This window comes from Lepidochelys kempii, chromosome 8 (genome assembly GCF_965140285.1).
Source record: "Lepidochelys kempii isolate rLepKem1 chromosome 8, rLepKem1.hap1, whole genome shotgun sequence".
In the NCBI taxonomy this organism is placed as follows: domain Eukaryota; kingdom Metazoa; phylum Chordata; order Testudines; family Cheloniidae; genus Lepidochelys; species Lepidochelys kempii.
Window position 1 is genome coordinate 95031386 of NC_136387.1, and position 20783 is coordinate 95052168.

The 20783-nt window shown below is 45.7% G+C and overlaps 1 protein-coding gene across 2 annotated transcripts; it reads right to left on the minus strand.

Annotated features, from left to right (window-relative positions):
* Positions 1-3565: 3565 nt before the first annotated feature.
* Positions 3566-19876, minus strand: TMEM61 (transmembrane protein 61). Of its 2 annotated transcripts, none has more exons than XM_073357599.2 (3): positions 19563-19876; positions 13827-14191; positions 3566-5264 (listed from the first exon to the last, which is right to left on the minus strand). In XM_073357599.2, exons 2-3 carry the CDS (start codon positions 14174-14176, stop codon positions 4979-4981), a joined length of 636 nt encoding a protein of 211 aa, XP_073213700.1. In that variant the 5' UTR covers positions 14177-14191; positions 19563-19876; the 3' UTR covers positions 3566-4978. The 2 variants fall into 2 exon arrangements, with proteins under 2 accessions (XP_073213700.1, XP_073213698.1); XM_073357597.2 differs by having other exon boundaries at positions 19559-19876.
* Between the last annotated feature and the right edge of the window lie 907 nt (positions 19877-20783).

Consider the following 20783-nt stretch of genomic DNA (forward strand, 5'->3'; position numbering starts at 1 on the left):
GTTGCAGAGCCCACTCTGCAACTCGGCCACTGGGGCACTGTCTATATGAAGGAAATCCACACTGCAATAATGTAGTGACGCTGGCTCTGCCCCCAATGATGTCTCAGTGCAGCTGGCTTTAGTACAAAATTCAGCAGCACCAATGTAAGCCCCAGTCTGCGCTGGTGCAGCATTAGGGGTTGTTCGGGTGTAAAGGAATTCCTGTAGCTACAATGGTGTGCATATCCTTAATCTATAACCTGTGCGCCACAGGAGGGCTGACTATGTGATCACAGTGGTCCCTTCTGGCCTTGGAATCTCTGAAGCTAGATGCAGCCTTGATGCTTTTTAAAGAGGGTGGTAATTATGCTAGAAGGGGGGGGGGGCACCAGGATTAGAGGGCAGCCTGACATGAAAGCCCACGGAGGGGTTTTAAATTAAAAGGACATTGTATTTCTCATGCATTTAAAACAAAGCTGGTTGGTTATAATCTCCTCTTTTAGGTGCTTCGGTGTGTTTGCTCGTAAGTGCTGAGCAGCTGGCTTTGATTTTGGTGGCTCTAAGAGACATTCATAGAATGGCATGGGATTGGTAACTAGAGAGAAGATTAAAAAGGAAGCTCAAATGTTAATGCTAATGCAGCTGTGGCAACGTACCTTCGGGGGAAATGGACTCCCTGTGATCTTGAGTTCTCTGGTTTTCCAGGAAGTCTGAGCAGGGACAATTTTCTTGGCAGTAGGTTGAACTTTCCCTGTATCATTCATTTGATTTAGTTGGGGATTAGGTCCTGCTTTGAGCAGGGGGTTGAACTAGATGACCTCCTGAGGTCCCTTCCAACCCTGATATTCTATGATATCCCAGCAGAAGCTCATGCAGGCTAATTCCCAGCTGCAGGCCAGACCCAGCTAGCCCTATTTCCTTTGTAGGCTCCTGGGGCCCACCTCTCACTGCCTTGCAGGTTGTGCAGTCAGATTCAAAGCAGTGGAAAATCAGGCCCACAGACTTTTTGTCTATGAGCCAGAAATGTCCTTGGAGGAGAGAGGGTGCACAGTTCCTAGGCAGACATGCCCTGATAGCCCATGCCCATGATGATAAGAAGAACCTCAGGAAGGACTGTTTTCTAAACAAACCTGCCTACACCAGCCAGGGAAGCCACGCTAGTGACAACTCTACATGCACCAGGGCTTAAATTCAACCAGAGGTGTCCAGAGCAGAGCTCTAGTAAATATTTTCAAACCCATGGGGCAGAAACCCCGAGCCCCAGGAAATAATCTATGAGAATTTAAACCCTGCATTCACCCATTCTAGATATGGTCCAAATATTGCTTTGTGATGGGACTGCAGATTGAGCCCATGGCCTTGGGCGAGTCACACTCTCTAGGTCAGATCGGGGCCCGCTCTGTGCCCCCACACCGTAGAATATGGGGGGTGGAAGGCACTTCCCTAGATCAATGGTAGGAGCCTGAGGAGATGGGGAAACAGCCATTGCAAAGCTCCTGCTCCCCTTCTCCCGCAGATGAGTGAGGCATGAGAGTGAGCGAGGCCTTGGCTTTGCACACATACCCTCCCCAGCAGGCACTGGGCAGCAGTGGGGCCAGCGTGCCAGCAGCTGTACCTTGCACCAGGTATAGGGCTGGCCCAGTGTATGTCCCCCCTGCCGCCAGAGGAAACAGGGAGTCTGGGTTACAATCCGCTATGCTGCTCCAGGAGCAGCCTGGGAAACACTGCCATGACTGAGCCCTCTCCGTCTCAGTCCTTCCACCTGCAAAATGGGGATAATTCTACCACCCTACCTCAGAGGGGCCCTACCAGGCTTAGTCCAATGATCCAGTTTGTAAGTCATGGTGAGATCCTCAGGTGGAAGATGCAAGAGAATTGCAAAGTATTAAATTACTGAGACACAATCATTATGATTTTAAGAGCTCTGCCCTGTAGGGAGTCTCAGGCACCGAGGGGTTAAGGACAAGCAGATCCCATGAGGTAAGTAATTTTTTTCACTCCAGTTCTCTGTTGCTGCCCTTCTGGTTTTGTTAAGGCTGGTGACAGACCCAAGATTCATCTGACCTTGTCTTTATCTTCTGTCTGTTTGTACAGGCTCTGGAATTCTCTTTGGCTCTATTTCCCAAACAAATGCTCCAATCTCTTTGTAAATAAATACAAAAAAACCAACTGCCAGCTACCCTGCCATAAAGAGTCAGTGGGAGTGCAGGAGGGAGGGAAGGAGCAAAGATAATGGCAGGAAAACAGCTTTTCATGGTCAGAGAGAGCAAAAACAATATTTGAAAAATACCTCAGCAACGTCCTTCAAAGTTTCTCTCATTGAATGTGGATCTCTCATTGAATGTGGAGGTTCTTCGTGAGACAGGCCTTCCTTCACACACTAGTAAGTGTTAGTCTTAGAAGATGGCTTGCAAGGAGTGAAATTACATCAGTTCTGTCTGTGCTGAGCGTGGGGACTGATTAGGCTTTGGATATTGTCCACCATCCCCAGCTAGTGAGAGATTATTTATTAGAAGCAGTGCTGTTTTAAGGCTGTTGAACCACACATGCAGAGCAGGTCCTTGAATTGTTCTTCCATATCTACTATGGGGTCTGCAGAGCACTTCACAACCTAAACGTCCTCTGACGAGGACACATCTAAGGTTATGGGCCTTCTGCCAGAAGAAACCCTACAACAATCCCTCTTTTACAGAGTTTGTTGCTTAGATGCCAAGGATCAAATGACAACAGCCTATACTTTATCTGGCCTTCACGGCTGGCTTAGATGAGCATTTGTTTATTGAAACTGTATAACATATTTAAGTGGCTCTGGGTGTACAGTGATAGTGCACTAGGTAAAAATCAAACACAAATACAAAAAAACTCTACTACATGCTTAAGACCAAAAGGCAGTAAGTGAAGTCGCATAAGTATTTGGGGTCATTTGTTGGGAGGGGAGAACAAACAGGAAACAGCTGAGATATGAATAAATGTCCTTTATAAGCAATTATTTGGTCACAGTTTTGGAAAATTAATTGTAAGCACAGTATATACTTTATTTTTGCTTTAATATTTTTATGGGGGGAAGATTGTCCATTAACTTCAGTTTGCAACAACAAAAGAACCAAGCAAAAATTCCTTAAAAAACAAAAAAAATCCAACCCCTCCCAGCCCAAGAAATAGGAGGAGACAAGCCCCTCCCCGCCCCATAAAGGAGAAATAAATCAACTAGAAAATAGAGACCCCACAACCCCAGCACACACACAAAAGCAATGACTACACGCTACTCTTCTTCATCGCCTCATGTCTCTAGAGAATCTTATCGGCATACGCACACAGAATCATAAAGGTTCCATCAGGATCCTGGCAATTCCCACATACAGGGAATGCCTAAAACTTTGCAACAATTTTGACAGGAGATTTTTATTTTGCAACTACAAATTCTTTTACACAATTCCAGTCTGAATGTGAAGCATTTACTGTAAGCTCTGGGGAGAGGTTCACTCCTGTGGACTCAGTGGCAGACTTTCCACTAAAGAGGCAATGCTCCAAAGGCTTGGGGACAGATTCTTAGCTGGTGTAATCCGCGTAGTTCCTCTGTGGCCCCTCTGTGAATTTACACTGTCTGAGGATCTAGCTTAGTCTCACTCTAAAATGGTCATACATTTTGATTCCCTGAAGCTGCTTGATTGCTTCCCGCCATTAATGCTTTGATATGTGTCACCATGGTGATTTTATAGGCTTGCTTTCTCCCACTGCCTTATGTGTGATTTCCCACGACAGCGAGAACTCTGCACTTCCTATATTTGTGTCCGTGTGTATGGCGAATGACAGTCATAAAGTACACTGGCTAGTCATCACTGCCATCCATAAAAGTGACAACACTACCTCTCCCCTATTCTCCTGCAATTGCCAGAAGTGTGCCCCACAGCTGTTTCTAGAGCTCATGGGTTTTCCATGAGACAGCAGCAAAGTGATTGACTTTGCGGGACAGCAGGCTGAATACAAGCCACTCAGATTATAAAGCTCTGTCTTCGACTCATTAGCTAATTAGTATCAAGGATTCCCCACAAGATGTTATTTGGGAGAGTTTGTCTTGCATTGCTCGCAGAACAGGGAAGCTGGGTTTTTTTTCCTCCTGGGCGAACAATCTATTGAAGTAAGCACATTTTTGCCATATATATACACACTATACTGGCTGGATTTTCAGAGGTGCTGAGCACTTCAGCTCATGACCAATGGTTGGGTAAAGCTTAAGTCCCAGCGTTCTTATCTACTAGAACAACCTCGGAGCCGAATGACTTAGGGAAATGTTGTCAAAAGTACATTCAGCACCTAGGAGCCAAGGCCAAGCTTTTCAAAAGAAACTGATGATTTCGGATGTCTCAAGTTTGTGGTGCTCAACTTGAGGCTCCTTAAGAACCTGTTTTTCAGAGGCGAGTTGCTCAGCACCATCTGAAAATCAAACCCCTTTAAAGGGTCTTATACGGGACACCCAAAAATCACCACTGAAAATCTTAGCTGGTGTCACTGAGTGGCAAGGCAGCTTAGCCTGCTTAGTGACTAAATCATTTCTTAAGATGGCACTTAGGCACCTAAGTTACCAGGCTTTTATAAAAATGTTACCCTAAGATGCTAGTCTTGGCTGGATCTCTCTTGTAAAGATTTCCCCATGCATTTCAACAGGCATCCTAGATTCTCAAAAATATTTTCTTCTCTGTCCTGCTACCTGTCAAATATTTGCAATCATCAGTAATTGTATTAAAAATATGAAAGCTTGAAAACATTCTGATTATCCACACAACTCAGAAAATGGCAGCATTGAGATTATCTGGATTTACTGTAATTATTCTGGATTTACTCCTAGAAAAGACAGAAAAGCCATTTTGATCTGAATAGCTGATTTATGTTTCCCCTCTCACTTCATGATCATTACTTTAGAGAAGGAAAGGACAGGCTCCAAAGCAAACAGACGAGGCAGCAATCTATAGAGTCCAACGCATTGTATGTGGTTCATAGATCACACGCCATGTACACTGATGTCTTCGTAGCTGGGCGGTGGTGTAGCGCTGGGCTCACCCTGTGACTCTGTTTCCCTCCTGGATGGCATGGTCCTGAGCAGTACACTGTCTGAGGAGCTGCGTCTGCGGCAACCTGGCCACGTATCATCCTCATCTAAGTCTCCATACAGAGGGGGTGTAGTCTCCTCCTTCCCACCATGAGGTGGTATATAACCGAGGGTACTTTGAGCAGGCCTGCAGTTCAGGGCTTCTTCATAGGTGGGGATAGCATTGGCATCCCAGGCACTGAAACAAAAAGCAAAGCAAACCTGCATCAAGCTAAACCAAATCAAATGCATCAGATTATAAAATAGGATTTATAATGAAGTACATGGACCAGGTAAAAGTAGCTATCGCATTAGCTAGCAGTTGCTCCAAAACTCAAGAGAGGTTTGAATTTGACCAGGTTACGCTTTCTTTAACGGGGTGGGGGGAACCTACCACTACCAATTGCATAAGAATAGTCACAATTATTAAACCAGAGGTCCTTAGACTGTGGTCCCAAAGTGAGCCTGCAGGAGACTTGGTGGTGGTGTACAGAGTGCTTGCTGGACACAAAAGTTGCAGAAGTGCTCAGCATCTAACAACTTCTACTGTGCCCCTGGTGCTGGTGGCTTCTCCTCCATTCCAGATGCTAAGCATTGTGTTAAAGTGTGGCTACATATTACTTCCTAATGTAAGCAATTGTTATTATCATCACATGGAAGTCAAGGGAGCTGTTTCAAGAGAAATTTTCTTCATGAAAGCGTGGTCCACTTTAATGAAAGACATTTGAGAAACCCCATCATAAGTGTCTGAAGGCACACAGTGCTGAAGGCAATTTTGGTCCATTGCCACTCTGCACCATGTGGTGGTGTTTATAACAGTGTGTCGAAAAGTGAGAAACTGTTAATACTCTACAGCATCGACAAGTTGTGCGTTTGGGCATCCCAAAATATGGGCCTCTCCTGATCTGACATGATCGTGCAGCTGATTTTCAGGAGACCTGGAGAGATGCTATAGCTTCAAGCTTCCTTCCCACCCTCTCCTTCAAATTGCTCTTTAGCGTTTACTTCTGCTGTGATGTCTAGAGGGATTCAGCCAGCCAGTGATGCCTAGATTCTGTTGCAGTTGGGGCTAGCTGACTTTATTTATGTCTTTAAAAAAATCTTCACGTAGTTTAGAACCAAAGACCCCAGTGACGAACCAAGATCTTTTTGTGCTAACTTGCCAAGGACAGTACAAACATGCTGCTAGGTTGCATTCCTGCCTGATCAGGTATAGTTTGAAACAAGAGGCAAGAAGGGAGTGTGGCAAATGAAAGCAGGGAAAATGGAGGAAAGGGAGGATGAGGGTTCCAAAAGCAGTCATGGGTATGGAAGTTATTGCAGGAGAGACTGGGGCTGTCCAAGTGCCTTTCAGATCCTGTCTGGGGTCTCTGGGTGCTGCCACAAGCCAAATACATATTATATTATTATTATTTATTAGGTATTAATAGTGTCCAATGTTAATCATTAACTAATCAGCAGTGCGGAGAACCTGGGAAAAACACAATGTTTGTGCCTTTCAATTTTGTTTTGCTGAGTAAACATAGGCTGTGTACAGGTAAAACATTTGCACAACCTTTGATCTTCTCACTTCCCCTTTCCTTGAAGGGAAGATTATTTTTCAAAGCGGGTGGGAAATGTGTGTAAGGCCGTGACCACAAACCTCTCAGTTAAACCTGTAAAAGGGCCTGGCTTGAGACTTGAGGTTTGTATTGCAGTGTTAGGACATGGTGACACACATATACACACACGCTCCAGAGAAACCCTGTGGGATCTCATGAAAACATCACGCCATGATTCTTCCTTAGTCTGTAGACTATTGTACCTAAGGGAGCCAAAAACTTGGGACTGAATGCCAGAACAAGGTGGGCATGTGTCACCCCAGCAGACTTTCATCATTAGAATGGAACACAATGAAGTTTACATGTGAGGTGTTTACCTGAATTATCCACAGACCAGGCAGCACCCAGACAGCCGCTGTGCAAGCTGTCCTACACTGCCCTGCCAACGGGTCTCAGTCCTGCCCTAGCACCAACACTGTTAGAGTTGCCGTCTGTTACAGGAGTGCTCTATAAATGGGAACGTCTGCATATAGGTAAATAGTTAGTAGATAAGGTGGTAGTAGATGATGCTCAAGAATTCTGTTTGTGCAGCCCCAAGCACGATAGGGTCCTGGTCCATGACGAGGGCTCCTAGGCGCTATGATAATATAAATAATAGTAACATCCAGCATTGTTCCTGGGGTTTGTAGGACCAATACATTTCTTCTTGCTGTGCACGGCAAGGGGCTTCTTGTGTGCAGCTCTTTACATGGAGCTCTTCACACCCACACACCAGTCAACAGGCTTCTCAGGCTCTCAGCAGGGCTAATACAGTTGCAAGCCAGAATTTGCCCAATTAGCTTATGGTGAGAAACTGGCCTTTTTAAACAAACAAGTTTTGTAAGTCAACAAGTTGCCCCAGGCCGGCTGTGGGACGTTCAATAGAAACTGGGTGGGAAAATTCCAAGAACACATTTGTTCACTGGAATTTGCTGATCTGTGGAAAACAAAACATTTCACAGAGACATTCACTTCTGATGAAGGCAGGGATTTGACTGAAACCTGCCTGGCTCCTGCCTGCTCGCCCACCCAGCTCCTCAGCAGCCCACCTGCCAGACAGGCGCAAAAATGGGGAGCCCAGAGCTCCCCAGGTCTATGTCTCCAGGGCAGCCTATCTGCCAGGTGGCCTTAGAGCAGGGGACCCTAGGTCTTCCAGGGCCTGCAGCTCTGGGGTAGACACCAAGCAGACTGCCCTGGAGTTGGGGATCCCTTCCCTTTGTGGAGAATTTTGGTTTCATTCGGATTTGGAATGAAACCACCAATTTAAAAATATCACAATCCTCCATGAAACAGAATGACCTTTCTCTGCCCTGCTCTGTTCAAAGGTTTCCAAGTGCAAAAGCCAACACAGCTGCTGGGGTGGAAGGAGCTCGTTCACAACGGCAAAGCTTTCTTTGCTGAACTGTGTGTTTGTGGTGAACCCATAGTACTGGGCTAATCACCACCAGGTCATGGGGGTAGTACAGGAGAAGGGCCAAAATTAGTGGGCCAGACCTCAGCTGGTGTGCATCAGTGTAGTTCCACTGAAGCCAAAGGAACTACACTGATTGGAACCAGCTGAGGCTCTGGCCCTGGATTTTAAAAAGCTTCCCAAAAAGCCTCTGGATGATCAGGAGCCTGTACTTTGTGTCCCAAGAGAGAATTTTTACAGTAAGTGCTTATGTTCCTTTTAGACTTATTTTTCCCATAGCCTGATTTATAGAAGACACTTCTACAAGCTTTTTTTCCCCTTGGTGATTTATTTTGTTTTCAAAAATATCCCTGAAGTCACTCAGAGACAGAGAGCATGAGTACAGAAGAAAAAATGGTTTTGATTCAGAACTGGGAACAAGTCCCAGAGATTCAAACTGGGTGAAGAGTACCTAGCTAAATGTGCATTTTGGGGTGCTGGGGAGTCTGCCCCAAAGCCCATCAAAATCAGTGGGAATCTTTCCACTGACCTTAATGGACTTTGGATCAGGTCTTTTGTCTAACTGCATTTCCGTTCTACTTAGCAGTTAGTTGTGATGATTTTCTCCTGTGTGTGTGTTGGTTTTTTTTTACCCTGTGTCCAATACAACTTGCTTCTATTTAAGATGACTAAGATTAGTTGTATGGACGGCAAGGTCAATGAAAACCGCTGCCACATGCTGTGGTGAGATGCCCACTATTATTCCTAAAACAGCATCTTGAAATATCCTTCTGCATATGGTGCTGCAAGAAAGGTGGCTAAGATCAGCACGTACATGGGCAGAGCCAGCTGGCCTGAAGGACGCTAGGTTTGATTACATCACGAGCAAGGCCCAGCAATTCCTATTGTATTGAAATCTATCTGCCGCCCCGACCGGGAAAACCGAGAAGTCTGCTGCTTGCCAGGAGCTAGGATTCGCGATGTGACGGAGAGACTGCCGAGACTCATCAAGCCCTCGGATCACTACCCCTTCCTGCTTCTCCACGTGGGCACCAATGATACTGCCAAGAAGGACCTTGAGCAGATCACTGCAGACTACATGGCTCTGGGAAGAAGGATAAAGGAGTTTGAGGCACAAGTGGTCTTCTCGTCCACCCTCCCCGTGGAAGGAAAAGGCCTGGGTAGAGACTGTCGAATCATGGAAGTCAACGAATGGCTACGCAGGTGGTGTCGGAGAGAAGGCTTTGAATTCTTTGACCCATGGGATTGTGTTCCAAGAAAGAGGAGTGCTAGGCAGGGACGGGCTCCACCTAACGAAGAGAGGGAAGAGCATCTTCGCGAGCAGGCTGGCTAACCTAGTGAGGAGGGCTTTAAACTAGGTTCACCGGGGAAGGAGACCAAAGCCCTAAGGTAAGTGGGGAAGTGGAATACCGGGAGGAAGCACGAGCAGGAGAACGTGAAAGGGGAGGGCTCCTGCCTCATACTAAGAAAGCAGGACAAACAGCAAGTTATCTCAAGTGCCTATATACAAATGCAAGAAGCCTGGGAAACAAGCAGGGAGAACTGGAAGTCCTGGCAAAGTCAAGGAATTATGATGTGATTGGAATAACAGAGACTTGGTGGGATAACTCACATGACTGGAGTACTGTCATGGATGGATATAAGCTGTTCAGGAAGGACAGGCAGGGCAGAAAAGGTGGGGGAGTTGCACTGTATGTAAGAGAGCAGTATGACTGCTCAGAGCTCCGGTATGAAACTGCAGAAAAACCTGAGAGTCTCTGGATTAAGTTTAGAAGTGTGAGCACCAAGGGTGGTGTCATGGTGGGAGTGTGCTATAGACCACGAGACCAGGGGGATGAGGTGGACGAGGCTTTGTTCCGGCAACTCGCAGAAGCTACTAGATCGAATGCCCTGGTTCTCATGGGAGACTTCAATCACCCTGATATCTGCTGGGAGAGCAATACAGCGGTGCACAAACAATCCAGGAAGTTTTTGGAAAATGTAGGGGACAATTTCCTGGTGCAAGTGCTGGAGGAACCAAGTAGGGGCAGAGCTCTTCTTGACCTGCTGCTCACAAACCGGGAAGAATTAGTAGGGGAAGCAAAAGTGGATGGGAACCTGGGAGGCAGTGACCATGGGATGGTAGAGTTCAGGATCCTGACACAAGGAGGAAAGGAAAGCAGCAGAATACGGACCCTGGACTTCAGAAAAGCAGACTTTGACTCCCTCAGGGAACTGATGGGCAAGATCCCCTGGGAGAATAACATGAGGGGGAAAGGAGTCCAGGAGAGCTGGCTTTATTTTAAAGAATCCTTATTGAGGTTACAGGAACAAACAATCCCGATGTGTAGAAAGAATAGTAAATATGGCAGGCGACCAGGTTGGCTTAACAGTGAAATCCTTGCTGATCTTAAACACAAAAGAAGCTTACAAGAAGTGGAAGATTGGACAAATGACCAGGGATGAGTATAAAAATATTGCTCGGGCATGCAGGAGTGAAATCAGGAAGGCCAAATCACATCTGGAGTTGCAGCTAGCAAGAGATGTTAAGAGTAACAAGAAGGGTTTCTTTAGGTATGTTGGCAACAAGAAGAAAGTTAAGGAAAGTGTGGGCCCCTTACTGAATGAGGGAGGCAACCTAGTGACAGAGGATGTGGAAAAAGCTAATGTACTCAATACTTTTTTTGCCTCTGTCTTCACAAACAAGGTCAGCTCCCAGACTACTGCACTGGGCAGCACAGCATGGGGAGGAGGTGACCAGCCCTCTGTGGAGAGAGAAGTGGTTCGGGACTATTTAGAAAAGCTGGACGTGCACAAGTCCATGGGGCCGGATGCATTGCATCCGAGAGTGCTAAAGGAGTTGGCGGATGTGATTGCAGAGCCATTGGCCATTATCTTTGAAAACTCATGGCAATCCGGGGAAGTCCCAGACGACTGGAAAAAGGCTAATGTAGTGCCCATCTTTAAAAAAGGGAAGAAGGAGGATCCTGGGAACTACAGGCCAGTCAGCCTCACCTCAGTCCCCGGAAAAATCATGGAGCAGGTCCTCAAGGAATCAATTCTGAAGCACTTACAGGAGAGGAAAGTGATCAGGAACAGTCAGCATGGATTCACCAAGGGCAAGTCATGCCTGACTAATCTAATTGCCTTCTATGACGAGATAACTGGTTCTGTGGATGAAGGGAAAGCAGTGGACGTGTTGTTCCTTGACTTTAGCAAAGCTTTTGACACTGTTTCCCACAGTATTCTTGTCAGCAAGTTAAAGAAGTATGGGCTGGATGAATGCACTATAAGGTGGGTAGAAAGTTGGCTAGATTGTCAGGCTCAACAGGTAGTGATCAATGGCTCCATATCTAGTTGGCAGCCAATATCAAGCGGAGTGCCCCAAGGGTCGGTCCTGGGGCCGGTTTTGTTCAATATCTTCATAAATGATCTGGAGGATGGTGTGGATGACACTAAACTGGGAGGAGAGCTAGATACGCTGGAGGGTAGGGATAGGATACAGAGGGACCTAGACAAATTGGAGGACTGGGCCAAAAGAAATCTGATGAGGTTCAACAAGGACAAGTGCAGAGTCCTGCACTTAGGACGGAAGAATCCCATGCACCGCTACAGACTAGGGACCGAGCAGCTAGGCAGCAGTTCTGCAGAAAAGGACCTAGGGGTTACAGTGGACGAGAAGCTGGATATGAGTCAACAGTGTGTCCTTGTTGCCAAGAAGGCCAATGGCATTTTGGGATGTATAAGTAGGGGCATTGCCAGCAGATCGAGGGACATGATCGTTCCCCTCTATTCGACATTAGTGAGGCCTCATCTGGAGTACTGTGTCCAGTTTTGGGCCCCACACTACAAGAAGGATGTGGAAAAATTGGAGAGAGTCCAGCGGAGGGCAACAAAAATGATTAGGGGACTGGAACACATGACTTATGAGGAGAGGCTGAGGGAACTGGGATTGTTTAGTCCACAGAAGAGAAGAATGAGAGGGGATTTGATAGCTGCTTTCAACTACCTGAAAGGTGGTTCCAAAGAGGATGGATCTAGACTGTTCTCAATGGTAGCAGATGACAGGACAAGGAGTAATGGTCTCAAGTTGCAGTGGGGGAGGTTTAGGTTGGATATTAGGAAAAACTTTTTCACTAGGAGGGTGGTGAAACACTGGAATGAGTTACCTAGGGAGGTTGTGGAATCTCCTTCCTTAGAAGTTTTTAAGGTCAGGCTTGACAAAACCCTGGCTGGGATGATTTAGTTGGGGATTGGTCCTGCTTTGAGCAGGGGGTTGGACTAGATGACCTCCTGAGGTCCCTTCCAACCCTGATATTCTATGATTCTATGAAAGGCCACATGCTCCTGGTGGTGGTACGTGCCCGGAAATCAACATCTGCTACAGTCAGTGGTATACTTCCAGCCCTCCCCTAAAGTTTAGGAGGGAAGAGTTGAGGTTAGGCAAAAGGAAAAGGCTCGCAACTAAGCAACTGGGCAATGGACCAGACTCCCATGGGATTTGAGGGAGGCTCAGTTGCTGATTCGCACCAGCTGAGAGAGCTGTTCCTAAAGCAAAAGCCCCCAACCCAATGCAGGATGATCAGGTTGAATGTCACAAATCATTTTTTCCCAGCCCTAATATTTATGGCATCCCATAGTTTCTCAAACAGCACTGTTGAGCCACACAACACTTCCAAGCAGTTTGCAGAGCTGTACCTGTCACAATAATGGAGCGCAGGCAAGTGAAACAAGAGGCAGTTGTGCCCTGCCAGAAGGGTTCAATTGCACAGATTCTTGCAGAAGAATCTGTCTCTTGTAGTCTTCAGCTTGTTGGGTCATGACACAAAATCTGAAACCTGTCACAGAGACAATCTGTCTGGTGGTTGTTCCTTTGAGGGTAAAAAGAATCACAACCACATTTCCTGATGACACCAGCTATGAAGGAGCAGCAAACATGAGCCAAATTGCGAAGCAACCTGACAGGAACAAAGCAATGAAGACTACAGAGAATTACAGGAGTATTGATGCTAATGAGCACACAGTCCTACCCCTGTGGAGAGGAAATATACTGCAGACACAAAGTGGTCAATGGGAAATATATCTGAGCAGCAGCATCCATCACAACAAAGTGAGCTTATTTCTACCTTGTCTTGATGCAGTCCTAATATTATCTTTTAAAATAACCAAGGACTAGAGTTACCATAGGGATAATGTGGAATTGGCATAGAGAGCTGTCTTCTTAAGGTAGTAATCTCCTAGTGGCCCACAGTAGGAAAAGGGTATGTACTAAGGTATTGCCAACCCCAAACATTGTGAGTCGGGCCCCACAAATCATGTGTTTGGCTTAAAAACCATGAGTTTGGAATTCTTTTATTTGCTCTCTGGTTTCTGAGCCTTTAGAGTTCACTCAGGTCACATTTTCAAGCTTGTCTCTGAAGCCATGAAAGCTAGAAACTTACTAAGAAAGAAAGAAAGGCTGAGAGTCTCTTGATTCCAGGAGCTGGGGCTTTCAGAGAAACAGTGAATACTTGTGATTAAAAATCCTGATAGTTGGCTACACTGGAGTAAGTAGTACTTCACTAACCCTCCCATCTCCTTTGTGAGGGAGGTTATGTTTGATCAGTGCTTTGAAAATCTAAAATCCTACATAAATACTCAGCTTTATTATATGGTAGTTTAATCATGTAAGTTACTTATTGTCCGGTCTTGGAAATCCTAAAAATCAATGAAAACTAGGGTTTAAAAGAACTCGTATTTAAAAAACATTGTTTCCCTTTTGAAAGCCATCGGTAGCAGAGATTGCACTAACCTGCATGTCCTTTTATCAAGAGGTTCCACGGTGAAGTAGTGTAGGTCTCTAGAGAAGTGGTACTGATAGTGTCGAGACATCCCCCGAGCGTTTGCTTTCACCGACCACAGAAGCCCAAAGAGGAGGAGGATGCCACCGATGCCACAGCAGAAGAAGCTGACAGACCTGAGCAGTGCATTAGAGGAGGAGGAGTTCGGCACCACTTTGGCTTCTCCATGAGGCACAGCCATAGCATCGTTATTAGACGTGGGTCCCACCTCTCCATCGCTCCACCAGGCAAAACAAAGTGTTCCTGTCACCAGCAGGATAGCTCCAGTGATGGTCACTCCATAGCGGAAAGAAGCAGCCATTCTACAGCCAGAGGCCTAGATATCACACAGGTCAAAAGGAAAAGGTGACAGGGCCTAGGTCATGCTGAAATAAAGGAAAGGGACTGAGGTGATAGGGATGCTGTCATGGTTTCCAAAAGGCAGGACCTTCCAGATGGGACAGCTGTCAAGCAAGGACCACTCTGTGGCTTAGAGACTTCAGTGTCCTCTTAAATTGCTTACTATGGGCCAAACTCTCCTCTCACATATGCAGTTCCCACCATTTCAAATGGGAGTTGAACATGTGTCTGAGGAGGGAATTTGGCCCCCTGAACCCAAGAGTAAAGATAGCTATAGCTTTCGGCCTGTGAACCCTTCAGCAACCTTGTAAATATCTTTACAGTCTTTAAAAATAAAAAGTCTAACATTCCTATCCAGGCTAGATGAAAATCCAGAATTGGTGTCTGTCAGCTCCAGAGATTTGCATATTTTTTTGTCTTTGGATTTCACTCCAGACTTCCTCCCAGCTTGGAAAAGTGCCAGATTGTTTTATGGTCAAAGCTCTTTCCAAGATGTTAGGGGAAAGGATATAAACCTAAGCTGCCATACCTTCCAAATCAGATACAATTATTACATGTTTTCTCATCTGAATGGTGACTGTAAAACACTGGCTCAGGGACAGCAGGTATCCTGACCGAAGCACAGCTAGGGATAGATCAGGCTACGCTGCACTCTTGCTCTCTGAGTTAGTTCTCCAGCTGAAAGTTAGAACACTAAGACTCGTGTATATCTACATGCATTTACCCCACTGCAATTAATTTCATTATTGTGGGTAGCTTCAATAGAATAAACTCTAAGATGCTGGCAAACCAGGAAGACATCCAAAGCAATAAATAAGCTGCCTGAGCTCGCATCCAGGAGGCTGGGTTGATCCAAGCTTGGGTGGCTAGCGCAAGCCACCACCGGTGCCACAATGTCAACACTGATATTCTTAGTACGCTAACTCCAGCGGAGCTAACCCAAGTCCGTCTACCTAGGCTGCAGTGCAGATATACCCTTGGTCTACAGCACCTGGCAATCACAGAGTTCCTATCAAAGACTGAGTTCCAAGCTAGGATTTTAATAGGAGTCAATGAGCAACCACCTTAAGAGTCAGGGATCTGTCTGCCAGGTATAAGCTAAGCACTTTTGGAGGGCAAACAAATCATTGCTTTTCCCATGCACTCCTCAACAAGTTGGACCCCAATTCCGTAGTAAGGTGCCTTGGTTCTAATTCTCTGGCAGTTTCATTTAAATAAGAAAATATACATTTATTTTGAAATTAAATGTAATTTATTTTCTCTCTCCTGCAGTCTCAGTTTGTGATATTGCACATGTATTGATGGTGCATCTCTGCATGGTAAAAGGTATTGGGGGTAAGGGGAGAAGTTTAGTAGCTAGATATGGGGTTTTGGGGATGGCTGGCATTTTGGGATTGAGGGATAAGCAAATTAGACGGATGCTTCTGTTGAAATGCTCAGCAGCATTAACATTTATGCCATCGTTAGGGTTTAGAGTCAAAACACCTTGACATGAACAAGGAAATTCACATCACATAGAGCTATTGTTTTCTGCAGCTGCATGAAGGCATCATGGTCTCAACTAACCTTGACAGTGTGATCTGTGTAAACTTCAAAACCACCAGGGTCAGAAACAATATTGTTTAGACTGAAAAGATAGCTTCTGGAGTCCAATTCTGTGGCTACGAAATTGTGGGATACAGGAAGCCCTTGCTACCTGAGTTGGAATTTTAATGGCTTTTGGCAACTGGTTCAGATTATGTCTATTTGTTAAATATGGGATTTTTCCCCTCTGTAAAATGCGACATTACCTGTGTGTGTACAGTGCCTGTCACCTGGGGCTCCAAACTTGGTTGGGCCTGTACAAGGCACTGTAATACTAAATTAATAATAATAATGTATATGCTTATAGTAAAAAGAATGCGGGGGAAAGAATACAGCTGATATGCTACACAAACTGAATACGGTGGTTCAACAGCTTTCCATGAGCGGTGAGGCTGCCCTTTACTGTATTTTTGCTGCAGTGATATTCATTTAACCTCATTTTTCACGTTACAAATTAGCTTGAAGATCATCTTCAAAACTGAGTAGCCAGATGAATCCATACCACATCTGTAACCCACGAGCTGTAGTTAAGTAAAAAGCAGCAGTAAATGTCCAAAAGTTCAAGATCAGTTCAGCATTGTCAAAACTGCAGCTACTTATCAGACGAGCCAACTAATGGAAACCTGAATTACTTGGTAGTGAAAGAAATGCTATGTGATCTGATCCACATTTAATGAAGAGCGAAGATGAGAAGTAAGATTTATTAAAGTCACCAGAAGCCTGGATGACTCAGAGGACGGATAACACGATACATCTTTCAGCTTGAGGTCATGGGTTCCAATCCATCCCAGGCTGGCATTAAGCCAAAATTACCATCTGCTAACTGATTAGTGGTCATTGTAAAATGAATTAGTGTCTCATGTGTGTAAGTAGACAGGTCAACATATTGGAACTGGTACCATCGCTGGCAACCTAAGCAGAGAAAGCAGTGGATGGATTGACTGGAGAGGGAGATTGAACTTTACTATGAACGTGACCCCTCCAGTGCAGCCTGAGGGTACATAAGCAGGGTAGCATGGAGAAGTTTGCCCATGTGCTGTCCTTGAAGTGTGGTACCTCATCATGCATATATAGAGGACTCTGGTCTCCAGAGTTTGTCAGTTGAGCATTTTTTGTGAGCATTAAATTCTACTGATTTTTTTTTCAAATGAATGAAATAATAACGAAGAAAAATGATTTTTTATGGAAATATTAGCAAAGAGCCTCACACCAAAGTCCCTGGATCTAAGTAATCCCAAATTTAGTGAAGTTCAGATGCCAATTCAAAATTCAGCCCTTTGATCCAACAGTCAAATCCATCCCACCAATGGAATTTCAGCTGGATGCAGAAATCCACCAACACATCTCAGATTGCAGGATCAGGGAGCCTTTGAACGTGAGACCCTCCTCAGTATCTCAATGAGCAATTTAACCTTCAATCAAAAGGCTTCAATACCAGAGTCCCCTTCAAAACACCACTTCCTCTCAAAAGCACTGAAGTGTTTGTTTTCTTCTCCCACTTAGGAGGCTTTTCAATTGACTTTCATAGTCTAAGACCATTTGGAAGATTTGTATATTCAGGGCTTCAATTAACATAGCTAACAAAGTATTTAAAGTTAAAGGCCTTGATCCTGCAATTGCAGCATCACCAACTGTCATGATTTTATCATGAGTCTTGTGATAGTTCGTGTTTTTTGTTAAAGCCCCAGCTCCTGGAGTCAAGTGATGACATGAAAATCTCAACTTCCATTTAACAAAAAATAAGATTCTAACCTAAATAGTTATGGAGAAAAGCTTGAAAACATGAGCTAAGTGCACCCTGAAGGCCCAGAAAGCAAAGAAAAGCACCTCCATATTCATTATTTCCCCAACACATGATTTGTTGGGGGCCTGGCTCAGGATTCTGCAATCAGCTTCAGATGGGTGGATTCCTGCCCCGCGTACTGCCCACATTGCTCTCATGGGTAGGAGTGAAGATGCAGGGCCCTAAACAGTATAAAGATATCTTGAAGAGGAGAGGAGAGGTTTTATCTTAAATCCAGTAGATGCCTGTTCATTATTTTGTATGCAAATAACCCCGAGAACGCTCTTCAGTTCTGTCTTCCAGAATTACTGCGTGGGGGAGGTTAAGAACTGAAGGGAGTCTTGGTGCTTGTGAAGTGTGATAGATTGACAGCTCTAGAGAATAAAGTTCTCTCTTGACATAATAGGCACAGCACAGGTAGTGACAGCGCAAGCTTTCCTCACCCACCCACCCACACCCCCTGCCTGCCTCAGGCTGGATCCAAGAGGATGATTTTTTTCAACACGACAGGTTCCTGCTCTGACACCCCACCTCTGTTCCCACCACCACCACCACCACCCCGTTTTTTTTACTACACCCACAACAACAAAACGTGCAGCATAGGCATTTTTAAAAGGCTTCTCAAACATTTAATGTTTATCCCAATGTGCGAGCTGAAGGGGAAAGAGGACAGAGAAGCAGGGGGAAGAGGGAAAGGATTTTATCCCTCTCTGTGGCTATGGCTAAAACCATATCTACAAGAGACTACGGTTCTCCCTGGTTCACATAGTTCCAAAGCAAAAGACATAGCTGCTCTTCAGAATGCACCAAAATGAGTCATGTCAGGTATTATCAAACAAATTCCAAGAAAAGGATGCACTGAGAGCACCCCTCCTCCCACCAAGGATGGCTAATTACTAATTTCAAATACTGTCACCAAGCCAATGAGACACTTAGATAGCTTGTTCCCCCATCCACCCACCCCATTTCCTATATTAATCCATAAAGAGAAAACCCTTTGACCTGATTCTAAACAATCCTTATGGGGGAAAACATATTTGTATGTTCCATATACAACTATTATTACTATAGATGTCTCCAACAAGATATTTAGATATTGCATCCCCCATACAGTTATGCAGATGATGATTCATAAGATCTACGGTTAGTTAGAAAAACTGTCTTATCCAGAGCCACAAGAGACTCTTGTGGCTTGAATTTCCCCCATATCAAGAGAAAGTATGACTCCACCTCCACTGCCAGTCTCTCATCTGTGCACTCTTGATGCTTTTAATGCTCACAAATACAATTACCAGGAATACAATTAAGAAAACAAAGTAGGCTGAGAAGTTGGCGTGTTTAAGAAGGTTCCATCTAGGTGAGATTTGAGAGAGAAAGATTTATATATATTTCAGTGCAAAACAAAATCAAAATACTGGTTGAGTTTTAACACAGCATTCAAGTAACTCTGCTAATATATTAACCTCCTACATGTGGGCTCGAGATGAGATCACATGCCCTGATGGCAGATTTGCAAGATGGAAGCACTTCTACAGTGGGATATGCAACCATGTTTTCAAAAAGCATTGCTGACGTTGTGTGCTCTGGGGGACTAAAGAAGGATGAGAAGAGTGGTGCCCAGTCCACTCAAAAATTAAGGGACATACCTGAACTTGTGGGCCATGGTCTTTTGGAAACTGGTAACATAAATGACTGGGGATAGAATTATGCAACATGGCAAGTTCTGATTAACAGAGCAGGGCACAGTGCCTACCTAACTCAGCCCATAGGGATCACAACTCTTTTTAAAAAGAGGGCACTTTATATTGACGGTTGTCAGTCAAATCTGGATGTTAAGCAACCCCACCAACAAGAGACTACATCCTATTCCCCTCTGAGTTTCTAACATCTTCGTGGTGCAAAGTCGCTAACAAGCACTGCTCCTCCCTTCCCTTACTGCACACCTAGGGCTGGGAGGCAAAGTAGGGGGGTACTCACCCACCTCACAGCCTCAGATACCCCCCCATCCGCTCAGCTGACAGAGGGCCTGGAGAGCAGCAACTGAAACTCCTCTAGCAGCAGGGGCCAGAGCACTAGACGGATCGGCTCCGGGGAAGGCTAGCCTTGCGTACACAGGTCCCAGTCCGACAGTCCAAGCTCCCCAGTGCCGACAAAGAAAACTTTGGCAAGAGCAGCGCCCCCCAGCGGAGAGGAGAGAGGCTCCCACTGAGCTAGTGCAAAAAACAAACAAACCAACAAAAAAAGTCACAAAACAAAGCACGAGCAGCCGCTGTAATCTCAGAGTCGCAAGTGATGCTGCTGCACAGGATCCTTCATGCAAACGAGCAAACCCCTCCCACCCCGCCCTCTGCTCATTCCACGGGCACTCCTTTGGAAAGTCTGTTCTCATCAAGGGAGCGTGGCTACAGAGCTCGTCCTGCTGCCTAGCCAGCCACACCCCAGCCTGCAGTAGGCCCCCCGCCCTCCCCCGCGGAAAGCTTGTCCTCCGTACACGCTTGATCTTGCCCTGACAGGAATCAGGGCAAAACCATTCGCCCACAATCCCATTATGTGGGCAGAACGCCATGGGAACCCCATCAAATGCCCCCGCCCCCCAAAGCTACGGATGTTTCACCGAAGTCCTCGTTGCCTCCACTCAGGAAAAGCCCTGCGTGTGGCAACCCGTCTGTGCCGCCGCTCCTGCCTCGGAGCCTGCCTGTTTCTGCTCGGCTCGCCTTGTCAAGTGAGGCGGCAGCCCGCTTCCAAGAATTCAGTAAGGCTGGCCGGCTGCTCCGTTTTCGCTGTTGATTCACCTTCCCTTTCCCATCCTACTGGGAGCATGAGCGATAAAGTGATGCCATTACACGACAAGCTCAATTTTCATTGAAAAACAAGCAAGCCTAGCCCGTTAGGTTACAACAAAGACGCTGGAAAACACCAGCTCAAAAAGGAGAAAGCAAATAAAAAGAACCCGAACTGTATTGTTGTTGTTTTCTTAATCTCCTGATTTTAAGCTAATCTCATGATGTGGGGCGGGGCAGACTCACCATTTTTGAATGTTTGGAGTGGGCCACGCTGCAGGAAAGGCACTAGCTCTGAGCACAAGCCAGCACACAAACAAACAAACAAACAGCAGTGGGGCAGTTAGAGGCTGAGGGTAGCGAAGAAAGGATGATCTAGTGGTTAGGGCACATGCCCAGGCATGGGGAGAGCTGGGGTGCAG